Source organism: Dipodomys spectabilis, unplaced genomic scaffold (genome assembly GCF_019054845.1).
Source record: "Dipodomys spectabilis isolate Male_0828 unplaced genomic scaffold, ASM1905484v1 ptg000094l, whole genome shotgun sequence".
NCBI lineage: Eukaryota > Metazoa > Chordata > Mammalia > Rodentia > Heteromyidae > Dipodomys > Dipodomys spectabilis.
In genome coordinates this window covers 14,724,916-14,740,415 of record NW_024870771.1, presented here as the reverse complement: position 1 = coordinate 14,740,415, position 15,500 = coordinate 14,724,916, and the positions used below count along the sequence as shown (strand labels likewise).

The following is a 15,500-nucleotide window of genomic DNA, read 5'->3' as shown; positions in this document are numbered from 1 at the left end:
AAACTTTAGCCTGCCTTCACTTGGCCTGGGTAATAACAATCACTGATGTGGTGGCCAGGGGAGCCTTGAAGGCCAAACCATAGGTCCAGACCTGATTCTCCCACTACTGAGCTGTGTGACCTTGAATTATTCCACTTCTATGTGTCTTAACTTGTTCAAAGAAGGAAATGATTGGTCTTGATGTTTCCATAGGACTAAGACGTGGAATACACACCAAGAAAGATGGCAGAATATCAGACAAGTATAGCCCCACACTACTGAGACAAGTAAAGAAAGGGAAAGAGAGCAGTAACAGAATAGTTAGGGAGATACAAAAATAGTGGAGCCAAATACAGAGTGGGGGTGGGGAGTCAGGAGGAGGTGAGCCTCCCAAAGGCAGGATTGTGTGAAAGAAAAGGAAAACGAGGAGAAGACAAGAGGGGATAGGAGGGGATGGGAGGGGACAGGAAGGGAGGAATTAGTAAGAACCCAGGACCTCTAGCAAAGGAGCCAAGACAATTCTTCAAGTAAACACAACATTTCAGTAATCAGTGATGAAATGAGTAGATACTCACACTAAAAAAAAAGAACAATTTTGAGATACTCTATATGAGCAACTCTACATGAAAGCAGCATGAAGAACCTCAATGAAAACTGAGATCAAGAGTGGGGAAAGAAAGAGAGAGACAGGCTCTGTTGTTGGGGAGGGGGTGTACTGGGAGGAGTTTGGGTAAGGAGAATGAAAGGATGAATATAGTCAAAGTCAATTGTTGGCATGCATGAAAACAGAACAAGGAAAACTGCTAAAGTTGTGTTAAGAAGGGGGGGTGAAATAAGTGGGAGTGATGGGGGAGACTGACTAGAATGCATTGATACATGTGTGGAAATGTCACAATGAAATCCTCCTAAGCTAATATAGATCACTACTTCATGTATGAAACTCAAAAATGGGTGAAAACAGTGAAGAAAAATTCCCTAACCTTGGATTAGGCAATGAATTCTTAGAGAGGATCCCAAGAGCACAAGTGACAAAAGAAAAATAAGGAAATTTGGACATCACCCAAGGTTAAAACTTCTGTATTTCAAATAACACCATTATTTAGAGTGAAGACAACTTACAGAATAGGGAACATTGTGTGTGTCTGTGTGTACCAGTCCTGGGGCTTGAACTCAGGGACAGGGTCCCTGAGCATTTTTGCTCTAAACTAACACTCTACCACTTGAGCCACAGCTTCATTTCCATCTTTCTGGTAGATAACTGGAGATAAGAGTCTCATGAACTTCCCTGCAGAGGCTGGCTTTGAACAGCGATCCTTAGATCTCAGCCTCCTGAGTAGTTAGGATTACAGGTGTGAGTCACCAATGCCTGTTATAACTAGGGAACATTTTCACAAATTATGTGTATCAACTGATAAAGAACTTAAAAAATACCATCAATTCACATAACCCTTGATTTGTCCTGGTTTGTATGATATATCTCTATATGATATCATACAGATGGCTGTGTCCCTCAGTCTCCCCATCTGTGAAACAAGGTTAGCCCAATTCTGATTTCTTTGAGCCACTCACTAGATTCCACAAAAGCTCTATTTCAGAAGCTGTGGAACCCACTTAAGTGATCTGTGGCTTAGAAGATGATTTAAATGGGAAATAAGATGGAGCCATGGCCAGCACATATCACAGGATACCAAAACAGAGGCAAGACAAAGATAGATTCCTAAGTCCATTTCCCTACAGATAAGAAGGAGATCCAACTATTCCAAAAGAGGTGAAGTGCCCTGAACATACCCACTAAAACAGAAAAAGGAAGTGGCTCTGTGGCTCAAAGTGGTAAAGCACTAGCCTTGAGTGTAAAAGCTCAGGGACAAGCCCAGACCCTGAGTTCAAGCCCCATACCGACAAAAAAACAAAAGATGAGAACTTGAATGAAGAACCCCACAATAACCCAGGGAAACTGCTAGATGGGTGGGTGACTAACTGAAGCCTTCTCTAAATGGAATTTTGTAAGTTCTCTTAAGGGTGTGTTAGTTTGCTTGTTTCACAGTGGTGGGGATGAAACACAGAGGCTCACACACGCTGAGTAAATGCTATACCACTAAGCTATACACCCCCTAACCCAAAAGTCTGGTACTGTAGTGGTCAAGGTTACCTGATAATATAAAGGAATGCTTACTTCTGGGTCCTTCTTACCTATAACTTCTTAGGAAACAGAACTATGTATGCCAAAGGAGCTCAAGAGGAGTCATTTTGTTCTCATCAGTATAAAGATGTTTGTAAAGGTATCTTTCTATTTCCACTCCACCGCCTGGCCCTCAAGTGGGTCCTGGAATTAGCTCCAGGAGACAGACTATACAAATACATAGCAATATCTACCCATTATGCCAATGCAGAGACATGAATACCCCCCTTTGGTCTGGGCAGCAGCAGATCCTTAGAAACAAGATAAAGTTAAGAAGTAGAAGGCACAGAATAACTCCAGTCTAGTGGGGTCACTGAGAGGGGAAGCAAGTGAAGAACAAAAAGGCAAAGTGCATCAGGTCAGCAGAGCTGGCCAGGAAGCCAGCACCAGGGAAGGAGAAAAGGCACAGGGTGAGGATGGCTTCTAATGACAGGGGAGTGGACAGAAGGGACCAATAGAGATGGCACAAAGAAACCCAATGAGCTTCTACCTAAGGGGCTTGGGATTTCAGAGATAACCCCACTGTTGGCCGCTTTTAGAGAATCAAAGTTGAGAAACAGAACAAGAAAATTTTCAAAAACTGGAGGCCAAGAGGAAGCAAGTTGAAGCCAATAACTTTCTGCATGCTGGCTTTTGTGTCCACGATTTCTGCAGGTTGATCGTCCGTAGCTTGAATGGCCTGGGGCAGTCAGGGTTCCTCCTAGCCTCAGCTTGTCAGGTAGACAGCAGTGAACAGTGGTGAAATTTAGAACATCCCAGGGGTCCATGGGGCTGGGGTGGATGCATGTCTTACTTCTGCTCACAGTCCACATTTCAAGATGATGTGGTAGCCATCATTGCTCTCGGCTGCAAGAGAGAAACACGGGGCATACTTCAAAGCAACCAAGGCCAATGAGGTACTATTTGGGAGATTGGGAGTCTTAAAGGGTGTGGTATCAGAGTACCAGCAGAGACCACCAAATAGGCCATACACCAAATAGGCCACATAACAGAAGCACAAATTTATTCTAGTACACAACTTGGCAGCCAACTTACCTAGGGGTGTGTGTGTGTGGGGGTGGGGGGGTGTTATTGAACTCAGGACCTCATGCTCTTGCTTAGCTTATCTGTTCAGGCTAGCACCCTACCACTTCAATCCCAGCTCCACCTCTAGCTTTTTGGTAGTTAATTGGAGACAGGACTATCATGGACTTTTCTGCCTGGTCTGGCCTCAAAGAATGTTCCTCAGATCTCAGCCTCCTAAGTAACTAAGATTACAGATATTAGAAACTGGTGCCTGGCTCCAGTTTCTTTTTGACAATGGGCCTTTCTATCACAGTCCTACACCAAAAGGCAAAAGCACCTATCTAACTATGGTTTTCAGGAATATTATAGGTTCTAGGCCCATAACATTAGCGGTGTCTTTGGAATTATATATGTGCTTACGATTGTAAATGTGCCCAAAGCTCATCAGTGACAGGGTTGGTCACCAACCTGTGGCACTATTATGAGGTAGAGAAACCTTTAAGAGAGGGGGCTAATGGTACGAAGTTAGTGATGGCAGTGTGCCCTTGAATGGAATGTTGAAATGTAGCCCTCTTCTATCTCTCTTGCCAACTTTGGTAAGATGAGCAGTTTACTATACCTCAAACTTCCAACATGATGTACTGCTTCACCATAGGCCCAAAAGCAATGAGGCCAATGGATTGCAACCTCTGAAATCATGAGCCAAAATAAACCTTTCCTCTCTTTAAGTTGACTAAATCAGGTATTTTTTTTATAATAATGGAAAATTCCTAACACTAGACCCTCAGACCAGAACAAGGCCCATGGTCCAGTCTTCTGTTCTGAAATAGCACACACATCCACTTTTCCCAAGGCAAGCTACTGTAAGGCTTTCTTTACCATCTATGAAAACATATCTCCAGTTGCATAGGGTCTCTCTCTGGGCAGAGTGGGCATGCTGATGCTGTCCCCCTTTGAAGTCCCCAGCATACTCTGCCTACCATTGTAATCCATGCTTGGGCTTCCTAGAGACAATGAAAAGTCGTAACTCATGAAATTCAGGGACTACAGACTGCCTGGTCCAGGATTTCCCCTTCAGAAGTTCCTTTGGTTCAATCATGCTAGTTTTGGCTAGCTAGGACTAGCTGGTGCTTCCTTACTCCCAAAGGCTGATCCCAGAAAGCCATCCTCAGAAGGGGCCCTATTCAGGCAGGTCCTGCCCATGTATCCACCCCACCCTACCTTGCCCAAGAGATGCCATGGATGATGTAGACAAAGGGATGTAGACAACACACTTCAATTAAACAAGGTGACAGGAGATTTACCTTTTAATGTGCTGAGGATAAAACATGACTCATCTTGGAAATTCTGGACCATCTGAAAGGCAAAGGAGAGACATGTTTCTTCAATAACCACATCTATCTATCTATCTGTCTGTCTGTCTGTCTGTCTGTCTGTCTGTCTGTCTGTCTGTCTATCTGTGCTGGTACTGGGGCTTGAACTCAGGGCCTGTCTCTTAGCTTTTTCACTTAAGGCTGGTGTTCTACCACTTGAGACATAGATCCACTTCCAGCTTTTTGGTGGTTACTTAGAAATAAGAATCTCACAGACTTACTTTCTTACCAAGGCTGGCTGCAAACTGTGATCCTCAGATTTCAGAGTCCTGAGTTAGCTTAGATTAAAGGTATGAACCACTAGTACTTAGCTTGATCAGTTCATTATTTTAAAAACCCTCTTTGCCCAGGCAAACAATTATACAAACAACACTACCACTGTATTCACACAAAAATACACCACTACAGCCACAACTGGCAAATGACACACAGTCACTATGTAACACAACTGCAATTTTAAGTAATAGGAAATTGCCTATTACAGATAGGAAAGAAACAGCCTGGAAGGAGACCCTTCAAGACAGTATCATTGCACACAGGGGTATAGATTGTTTGTATTTATTTTGCTTTTTTTTAGTTACTGTATCTTTCAATCTCTGTGAAGAATTCATTATATGAATGTGTATGTAAAACAGACAAAAAACTAGCCACATTTTGATTAACAATGGACTATATACACAATGGCAGTACCATGTTATTATAACAGAGCTGAAAACTTCCTACTACCAGTGGCCCTGCCACCATGGTAACATGGCAGCTACAGTGCAATGTTCATGTGTGTGCTGATGTTGGGTTCAACAGCCTCCCGTGCTGTCAGTGTTGTGGGTACAATTAGACACAGTACACAGCACTAGTTCGTGAAGATGACAATGGTATTAATGGTACAGGCTTATATCATTACCATGCTGTGTGTTTACTTGTTGCTTTAGAGTGTGTTCCTTCTACTTGTAAGTGTTCTTTAAACTGTGTAGTAATATGTCAGCATCAGCCACACACACACACCTCTCGTCTGTTGTACCTCTTGATTACATTGAGCAATTGACCCAGACCATTAGTGCTTGTGTCAGTACTACTTGAGGTGTCTGGATAATGATGAAATTTCCTAAGGACACTTTCATAAAAGATATCTATCTCATTGTTTAAGGGCTATGTGACTGTAATCGGCTTTTTTTGTTTGTTTTATTTTGCTTTTGCAGTACTGGAGTTTGCACTTCAGTGCCTTCCTCTGACTAGGCAGGAACTCTATTGCTGAGCCATGTCTCTGGTTCTGTTTATCACTGGTTATGTTTAGATACAGTCTCCTTTCCTGCCATGATGAGTGCCTGGACCACAGTTTGCCTATATTAGGCTTCCTGGCTCTGCTGGGGTGACAGGTGCATGCCACTGCATCCCGCTTCTCTTCATTCAATGGAGTCTGACAGACTTTGCTGCCCCAGATGGCCTGAAACCCAATTCCAGTCTCCTACATAGCTTACAATGACAGGCAATGCCACTGCACCTAGCTTCGGTTGAGAAGGGGCCTCGTGGACTGTTTTGCTCAGGCTGGCCTCAAGCCTAAATCCTCTGAATCTCATTCTCAGGTAGTTTGGTTTATATCAGCACCTGGCCTCAGTAAATTACTTTTTAAACAAAAGGGTAATTAGTGAGATATGCATATCAGCAGCCTATAAGAAAAAAAACTATAGAAGAATAGACTCCCCATGTCTACTGATATGGTAAGAAATTAGTGATTCTCAAACCATCTCTCTAGAGTTCTAATTGTTATCAACTATGCAGTGACCTTAGACAAGTCTTTCTATCTCCATGTCCCAGCTATAAATGGGGCTATTTTCAATGATGAAAATATTACCAAGATAGAGTAATGTCAACTGTCATCTGCTGATAGAGGAGTGGAAATCCAGAAGACTTCGTGTAACCTGATCAAGAGTAACATGTATATTCTCATCCAAGATGTATGTCCTAGATTAACTCCTTTTGCATATATACAAATGCATATATAAAAATGTTTAGGCCAGGCACTGGTGGCTCATACCTGTAATCCTAGCAACTCAGGAAGAAGAGGCTGATATCTGAATATTGAGGTTCAAAGCCATCCCAGGCAGAAAAGTCTGTGAGACTCTATCTCCAATTAACCAGCAAAATACCAGATTGGAGGTGTAGCTAAAGTGGTAGAGCTCCAGCTATGGGCAAGAAAGCTGGGCAAGCATGAGGTCCTCACTTTAAGCCCTGGAACAGGCATTTTTTTTAAAGGAAGGGAAAAAAGAATGTTTACAGCAGCATTATGTGTACTAACACAAAACTGGAACCAGTCCTAATGTCAATCAATAGCGGAATTGCAAATCAATTGAGATCTTTATTACTGATGTCACCAACAGACCTCAAGCCATGCACCTCAGCATACCTGAGACTCAGAAACATAGCAAAGAATGAGAAGGGAGTTGCAGAAATATATACTAGTATTCTGCTTCCATGAATCAGAATAAAATGGGGGAAAAACAACATATTAAGCCAGGCACCAGTGACTCATGCCTATAATCCTAGCTACTCAGGAAGCGGAGATCTAAGAATCACAATTCAAAGCCAGGCTGGGCAGCAAAATCCATGAGCCGCTTACCTCCAATTAACCACCAGAAACGAGAAGTGGTGCTTGGCTCAAAGTGGTAGACCATTAGCCTTGAGTGAAAAAGCTCAGGGACAGCACCCAGGCCCTGAATTTAAGCCCCATGAACACCACCACCAACAAAAACCATTTTAAGTAGGAAAAGGGGAATGATTAATACAAACTTCACAGTAGCAGGGAGGTGACACATGAAACAAGCTGTAGAGGCTTCTAAAATAATATTCAAGTCATCTGAGAAGCAGGCAGTTATTAAACTGTGTGTTTTATAAACTTCGCGTATGCATGCTGTGTCTCCCAATATACACTAAAGAATGCTAAAAATATACACATGTATACAATCATGCACACCACAGTCAAGGGGGTAACAAAGCCCCTTTTCAAATTTAAAAAATGCATCCATGTATGGTGGCATCCATACATACCCCTATCTACTTGGTCACAGAGGGTACCAGGTACCTTTCCTCTCACAGCTATGTGGGAGATATAGAGAAGATGATCATGGCCCAAGGCCAGGCTAGGCAAAAGCATGAAACCCTATCTGAAAAATAGATAAAGCTAAATGAGTTAGGAATGTAGCTCAAGTGGCAGAGCATGTGCCTAGCAAATGTGAAGCCCTGAATTCAAACCAAAGTACCAACAAAAAAAATATTTTGTAAATTAAAAAATGTAAGCCTTGGGCCAAGGATGTGGCTCAGTGGTACAGCATTTATCTGGCACCTATAAAGCATTGGATTCAATTTCCAGTACCACAGAAAAAAAGAAACCCACATTTTATCACCGGTTCTGCATTAATGCCAACTTCAAATCTTAGAAATCCATCCATCTGTCGACCCCTAGCCCTCCCTGAGGGCCTAATGATGCATGAAGTACATTTATTTTATACTACCAGCCTGCTCCATCTAGGCCTCCCAGCAGCCCAGCCACTTGGGCATGCAAAGCCCTAAGCAGGGCCCACATGGGCTTAATCAGTAACTCCCTTGTTTAATTAAATGCCCTTGCACCCCAGGGGCCGGCTCTGTGGCTGGCCAGGCTGCCTCCAGCGCTCTGGGCAATTTAGAACCCAAGCTTTCCAATTGATTCTGTGACTTCAGGGAATGGGAATCGCCTGCTTTGCCAAGGTGGCATTCAAGTTCTGTTCTCTGCTTCACTTGCTTAACTGCCTGTTCTTGAGGGCACAGGGCAAACGGGGGGGAAGGAACTTCCTCAGGGGCCTGTAAAACTGTAAGGGTTCCCCAACATTCTTGCTTTTTGTCACAAAAACAAATTCAGACTTCAGTACAAAGGGACATACCTCCCATGCCACCACCCTTGCCCATCATTAGACCCCTCCACCTTCCTGGCTACTCTCAAGGAAGCACTCAGGATAGGAACTATGACCCTCACTTTCCTCACTGGTAAATGGGGACCAAAAGACACCTGTTTGAGGCTTCAGAAAAAGACTGGGTTGCTGCTAATAGTCACAGATAGCTGGACGCATGTTGAGTATTTTGTTTTTTGTTTTTTTTTTTTTTGCGTGTACTAGTCCTGGGACTTGAACTCAGGGCTATTCCTGGGTGCTGCCCCTGAGATTTTTTTGCACAAAGCTAGTGCTCTACCACTTGAGCCACAACTCCACTTATGGCTTTCGTAGTTATTATAGTAGTTATTCCAGTAGCTATTGGCGATGAGTCTCATGGACTTTCCTTTTTGTCCTAGTTTCGAATTGAGATCCTCAGATCTTAGTCTCCAGAGTAGCTAGGATTACAGGCATGAGCCACGGGCACGAACTGCATGTTAATACCTGCTAAACAAACATGCATACACCCCAAAACATGCAACACATGTATGTATACCCAACACATAAACACATGTGCATATACAAACCATGCAAAATACATGAATATAGGGCTGGGAAGTTGGCTCAGTGGTAGAGTGCTTGCCTTGCATGCCTGAGGCCCTGGGTTCAATTCCTCAGCACCCCATAAGCAAAAAGAAAAAAAAGCCGGAAGTGGCACTGTGGCTCAAGTGGTAGAGCGCTAGCCTTGAGCTGAAGAGCTGAGGGACAGTGCCCAGGCCCAGAGTTCAGGTCCCACAACCGGACCCAAAAAAAAAAAAACATGAATATACAGAACACAAAACCATCCATGCACATGCACACATATGCATGAGCACACACACACACACAAAACATGTCATACATACACAACACACACACACACGTGCATGTGCATGTGTTTGTGAGCACATATACATTATCAAACTTAATGTTAGTCCCTCTAGGAAGAGACGGGAAAAGCAGGATCTTTGGCTGTTGTCTTCTGCGATTCTACACTTCCAACCTATACTAATTATGAATTACACTTTTTTCTTTTTCATTGTCCTCAAATAATTGTTCAAAGGAGCTTTAATTTAACATGCCCATTTATGTGTACAATGCATCTTGATCAGTATCACCCCATCTATCACTCCCTCTCGTCAATTCATCCCTACCTATCCCCTCAAGTTTCCTAGTTTCATTTTCATAAGTGTACATCAAGTATTCTGACTGCATTCACCCGCCATCCCTCTCTTGAATTACCATTTAAGAGGAAGAAAAAAACATCTTGCCAGTCCCCAGGCATGAAGAAACTCATGAACAGTAAAGGACTCTGACAATTGCAGTGGCAAGTGTCAAAAGGACTATTACTAATGTGGATAACTTATGAAACACACAGCATTCAGACTTACGTGCTATGTACTGCCAAATCTAAAGAGATCTTGCCTAAAAATAGCAAGTGCACAGCCAAAGCATGGCCAATGACAAGACCCAAGGTCTCCTGGAACCCACCACTGATTTCTCATTTCATCCTTACTGATGAGTGTGAGCATCCCCACTCTGCTAATGCAGAAACTGAGGTCATCCACATTTCCCTGAGATTGTTCCACTACCAGGAGATAGCTCTGGACAGGGATTCCAGTCCAACTCTAAAGCCCATAGTTTCTCTACTTTTCTAGCCACCATTTTCCTCCATTATCCTCTACACCATGGATTTCAGGACTCGTAGAACCTGGTTGGGGATAGCTGGGGGCTCAGGAGACTACTACTGTACCCACTAACATAGCTCTTATTTCAATAGATCCTACTGGATACCCTACTGGCTCCAATCTCAAGCTTGGCAGCTAGGTCGCCTGAGTTCTCAACACAGTTCTACCTCTTACTAGCTGTGTCACCTGGGGCAATTAGTCTCTCTGTGCCTCAGTTTCCTATTTGTGAGATGGGGTAACTTCAACTACCTCATAGAGACATTCAGGATTGAATAATAGAGTTGCTGTATGTCCACCTAAGGCAGGAACCAGAGCATAGTAAGCACTTGCTACAGTTGGGTTCTTTACTTTCCCCTAGAGGTCCTCATGTTGCAGTTTGGAGTTTGAGAAAGTAGAAGAACTTAAGAGTTAGGGCCTAATGGAAGGCTGTTAGGTCAATGGCAGAATGTCCTTGAAAAGAACAATGGTATCCTAGATCACACACACACCCTAGTTCCTAACCACCATCACACACACACACACACACACACACACACACACACACACACACACACCCTGGTTCCTAACCACCACACACACACACCCTAGTTCCTAACCACCATCACACACACACACACACACACACACACACACACACACACACACACACACACACCCTGGTTCACACACCCTGGTTCCTAACCACCACACACACACACCCTAGTTCCTAACCACCATCACACACACACACACACACACACACACCCTGGGCACACACACACACACACACACACACACACCACACACACACACACACACACACACACACACACACACACACCCTGGTTCCTAACCACCATGAGGAAAGTTACTCCTTCAACCACATGTTCCCACAAGATGTACTGTCTCACCCAGGCCCCAAAACAACCAGCCATATATCATGGACTGAAAACTTGGAAAGTGTGAGATAAAATAAGCCTTTTTTTTCTTCACAAGTTCTTTTCTTCACAAGACTTCACAAGTTGATTGTCCCAGGAATCTGATCCAGTAAGCTGGCTAAGTGCTAGTGACTCACACTTGTATTCCTAGCTACTCAAGAGGCTGAGATCAGAGGGTTATAGTTCAAAGCCAGTCCAGGCAGAAATGTCCATGAAAACTCCTATCTAATAAACTACCCCCCCAACACACACACCAAAAAAGTCAGTTGGGAGGAAGAAACAAGATGTAGCGAGCTTAAAAGCATCTTTTCTATAACATGAAAGGAAAGCCTAAGTTGGTCAGCCATCAGCAGACATAGATTCAGTAGGGCCCCACTCACTTCCTGAGCCCTTCACTGGTGACTACTTGGGCCCTACACAGGCCTGTGGCACTGGGACACCTTCACCACTTAGCAGAGGCCTTGTTGTCATCTTCCATGAGCCACAGTTGCTCCTTCACCCAACTCCATCCGGTCCCTACCTTGTCCACCTTAGGGGTGCACCATTTCCTGACTTCCACCAACATGACTGAGCACGCTAAAAGCCAGGTCCTGCAGGGCGGGCAGCAAACAGCATGGCAAGGAACAGCTATTCAGCAGCCACTCAGACCCAATGTGGTCTCAGGACTCTGCCTCCCAGGCAGCTGTAGCAGCCCAAACACAGGAAGTTCTTGCTATACCATGGATTCTGAATGTTCACTAAAAGCCCATGTGTTAATGGCTTGGTCACTGTTGACCAGATATGGAACCTTGATGGTGTGGGCTTAGTGGGAGGAAGTTAGGTCATTGGGGGGGGGGGGATATCCCTGAAAGGGATAATTGGATCCCAGGCCCCATTCTTCAACTCCTACAAAGGTGTAGGAATCTGGGGCTCCTCCCAGAAGGCCAAAGTCCCCATCGTGGCACCCTCACCTCATTGCTCACCACCACGTGGATGCCCGTGGGACCCTGCCAGTAGACCCGATGGATGTGCTGGGGGGGGATGCTGTACAGGTTGGCAATCTTCTCAATCAGCTCCAAGGTGGTCAGCTCTTCCAAAAAGATGGCTTGGTACACTGGAAAAGGGCAGAACAAGCACCTTCTTCTCAGATGGTCATTAAACTACCATGAGCCTACCTCTCTCTGTCCCTCTACCTCCCAACTCATTTCCTGGTGCACATGTCAGACCCTGACTCCTCATTCCTGTTCTGTCTCTCTTGAGCACTTCCAGTGTTCCCTGGATCCACTTCCCAGCCCAGGATCCCCCAGTGGGAGGTCGAGGCTGGAGGAGCATCCCATGATTCTGATGTGTAGCCAAATGTGCACCCTGCTTAGGAGGGAGTAGAGAAGGCCTGTGTTGACTTTCCCATTTTCCCACTGTCTAAACAAATTATTGAACAGCTTCAGGTGAGAGAGGAATATTTAAAACAATCATTACTCAATGACAGAAGCGAACAGGTCTGGTCCTTCCCTGACACAAATCAACTTAGCACTGTGACCCCAAAGGGAAAGGGGAGGCTGCAGGAGGGGTCTTATACTGTCAGCAAGTCAGAATACCTGCATATGCTTCCATTAACAACACCTAAATCCACCAGGCAAACTCCTGGGACAACCAGAATGGTTTACTCTATTTTTTTAGGGGTGGAGGGAGTACTATGTTTGAACTCCAGGCCTCAGCTTGCTAGGCTGGCACTCTATACTTGAGCTACACTCCAGGCCTTCCTTTTTGCTTTTGTTTTTCAGACAGGATATGGCTAATTTTTTGACTGGGCTGGCTCAGATCTTTATCATATTGTCTCAACCTCCTGAGTAGCTAAGGTTATAGAAGTATATCATCACACCTGCCACTATTGTTCAATTATAGGGGGAACTCAGGTTCCTCAAAAGTAAACAAGCTGGTGCTGGTGGCTCATACCTATAATCATAACTACTCAGGAGGCTGAGATCTGAGGATTGCCATTCAAAGCCAGCCCAGGCAGGAAAGTCTGTGATATACCAGAAAACCAGAAGTGGAGCTGTGGCTTGTTCAGGGACAGTGGCCAGGCCCTGTGTTCAAGCCCCACAACAGACTGAAAAAAAAGAAGCACAAGCCCCTGCTAGTGGCTCATGCCTGTAATCTTACTACTCAGGAGGCTGAAATATAGAATCAAGGTTTGAAGCTAGCTGGGCACAGGGCCTGAACATTCCCGGGGAAGCACTAGGTGGGGCGGGGCTTGGAAGGTAGGCTGCAGTGTCCCCAGGCTTGGGAGCTGGCTCTGTTCCCACAACTCACCACACAGGCCACTTTCTCCACTGCCATCCCGCTTCTGCTGCAGGGGTACTCGGTTCTGCTCCAGCTCCTGACAGACATAGATGGTCATCTTTGGCCTCACATTCCTGGCAGGAGGAAGGAAATAATTAGCAGGTGTGATGCACCAAGCTCCATTGTGCTAGAATATTCCAGAACACAGAGGGGAACCTGAAGTGAGTAGGACCTAAGGAGGGAGATGAAATGTGGAGATGCAGACTGAGTTTCATGGAAGGATGAAAGGAGAAAGAATCCAGTCCAGGTTAATTTTCCTGTCTTGATACAGGTTTATCTAGTGGAAGCGTGATGGACAGACATTCTAGGTTCTACAAGAAAGAGCCTTCCAGGCAGTTATGTTCACCCACATAGCACAGATGGAGAAACTGAGACTCAGTGGAGTGCCAGGTACTCATTCCTGTAATCCTAGCTTCTCAGGAGCCTGAGATCTGAGAATCATGGTTTGAAGCCAGCCATGCATCCAAATCTAAGAGACTCTTATCTCCAATTACCCAGCAAAAAGCCAAGAGTACAGGTCAGACTTAGTGGTGGAGTGCCAACCATGAACAAAAAAGCTAAACAAGAGTACAAGGCCCTGAGTTCACGCCCCAGTACTAGAAAAAGAAAAAAGAAAGAGGAGAATTTTCCACTGTTGCAGAGTTTTTAAGACATGCTCTTAGGGCTGGGAAGGTGGCTCAGTGGTAAAGTGCTTGCCTTGCATGCATGAGGCCCTGGGTTTGATTCCTCAGCACCACATAAGCATAAAAAGCCTGAAGTGGCGCTGTGGCTCAAGTGGTAGGGCACTAGCCTTGGGGAGACTAGTGCCCAGGTACAGTGCCCAGGCCCAGAGTTCAGGCCCCTCGATCGACCAAAAAAAGACATGTGCTGTGTGTGTGGCTACTAAATTTTAACTTTGGGGCTGGGGTTGTACCTAAGAGGCATAGCACATGCATGGCAGCACAAGGCTTGGGTTCAATTTTTCATAGCAGGAATATAAACATCAAAGCTAAATAAAATTAAAGTTAAAAGTCAATCTGATTGTCACGTTAGCTCCAGGGTCCTTCCCACTATGGACGTGGGCTCTTGGACTGGTTAGCATAGCAGCAGAACACTCCCACTGGGCATTAAGTTCCATGGACAACACTGTCCTGATATGCTCTCTGGAAGGAGGCAGCTCTGATCTAAGATCTTCCAAGCATTCCAGAGGCTAAGGGTGGGGAGTCAGATGTTCTGATCAAACAGAAGAGAGAGGAGCCGCACAGCACCTCACTCTCCTGCCCCTGCCTGACACCTTTTTGCCCCCACATTGCAGAAAAAGTCCCATCACTCAGTCTCTACCAACCAGCCCACCCGCAGTGCACAGCTGAGATGGATAGAGGCTGTCTGCCACATATAGCCAGGCCCCAGCCTCCATTTGGCTTCTCTGAAAAACCAACTCACCTGCCTTTGATGGCGTTGAAGAGCCGGATCCCATCTGCAGGGCCACAGACCTGGACCAAGTCATCTCTGGACATCTTAAGCAAGTCAGCACCTAGGCAGGGAGATGGCCACCCAGTTACGTGGGACACACAGAGAGGAAGGGCTCCATTCCTGAGCACCTGCAGACTCATATCATATCAAGAGTAGGGGATGAGAAAGAGCCAGTCTCACCCCTGGTGGACATTAGATACTCCACAAACAGGAACAGCAAAGAGCTCAATAATTCCAGGAGATCATAGCCCATGAGACGTCAGAAGCTAGACCTAGTACTCATAAAAGGCCCTCTCTCTGTGCTTTCCACTGGCATTAATCAAGGTGCATAGATTTTATCAGCAGGGGGGTAGTAATTACATGTGCATGTCTCTGTATAGAAGTGCACAGTCCACTGGAGGCTGACCATTCAAATACATCTTGGGAACTCAGAAACCAAGGGATGGGACATTATGAGCCTCCTAAGACCTTTTCTGGCAGCCCCACCCCCCTCCAACCCACCCTTCCTGGAGAACTACTGCCCTAACTCCATACTGGTGCAGACAAACTTTGCTTCAACTCTGATGTTTAGGGAAATGGACCTAAATGGTGGGAACTTGGTAAGGGCTAGCTCTCTCCTTCTATAACCTGTTTCAGGGCTTGTTTGCATATAA

The 15,500-nt window shown here is 45.1% G+C and overlaps 1 protein-coding gene across 1 annotated transcript in view; it reads right to left on the bottom strand.

Moving 5' to 3' along the window:
* Positions 1 to 1,272: 1,272 nt before the first annotated feature.
* Positions 1,273 to 15,500, bottom strand: part of Tfcp2l1 (transcription factor CP2 like 1) — a 61,274-nt gene continuing 47,046 nt past the window's right edge. The window contains exons 11-15 of the mRNA XM_042685168.1: positions 14,818 to 14,908; positions 13,366 to 13,469; positions 12,027 to 12,169; positions 4,468 to 4,519; positions 1,273 to 3,004 (exon numbers count right to left, since the gene is read on the bottom strand). Coding sequence (XP_042541102.1) covers positions 2,958 to 3,004; positions 4,468 to 4,519; positions 12,027 to 12,169; positions 13,366 to 13,469; positions 14,818 to 14,908 — 437 coding nt within the window. The 3' untranslated portion in view covers positions 1,273 to 2,957. The remainder of the gene's footprint in view (positions 3,005 to 4,467; positions 4,520 to 12,026; positions 12,170 to 13,365; positions 13,470 to 14,817; positions 14,909 to 15,500) is intronic.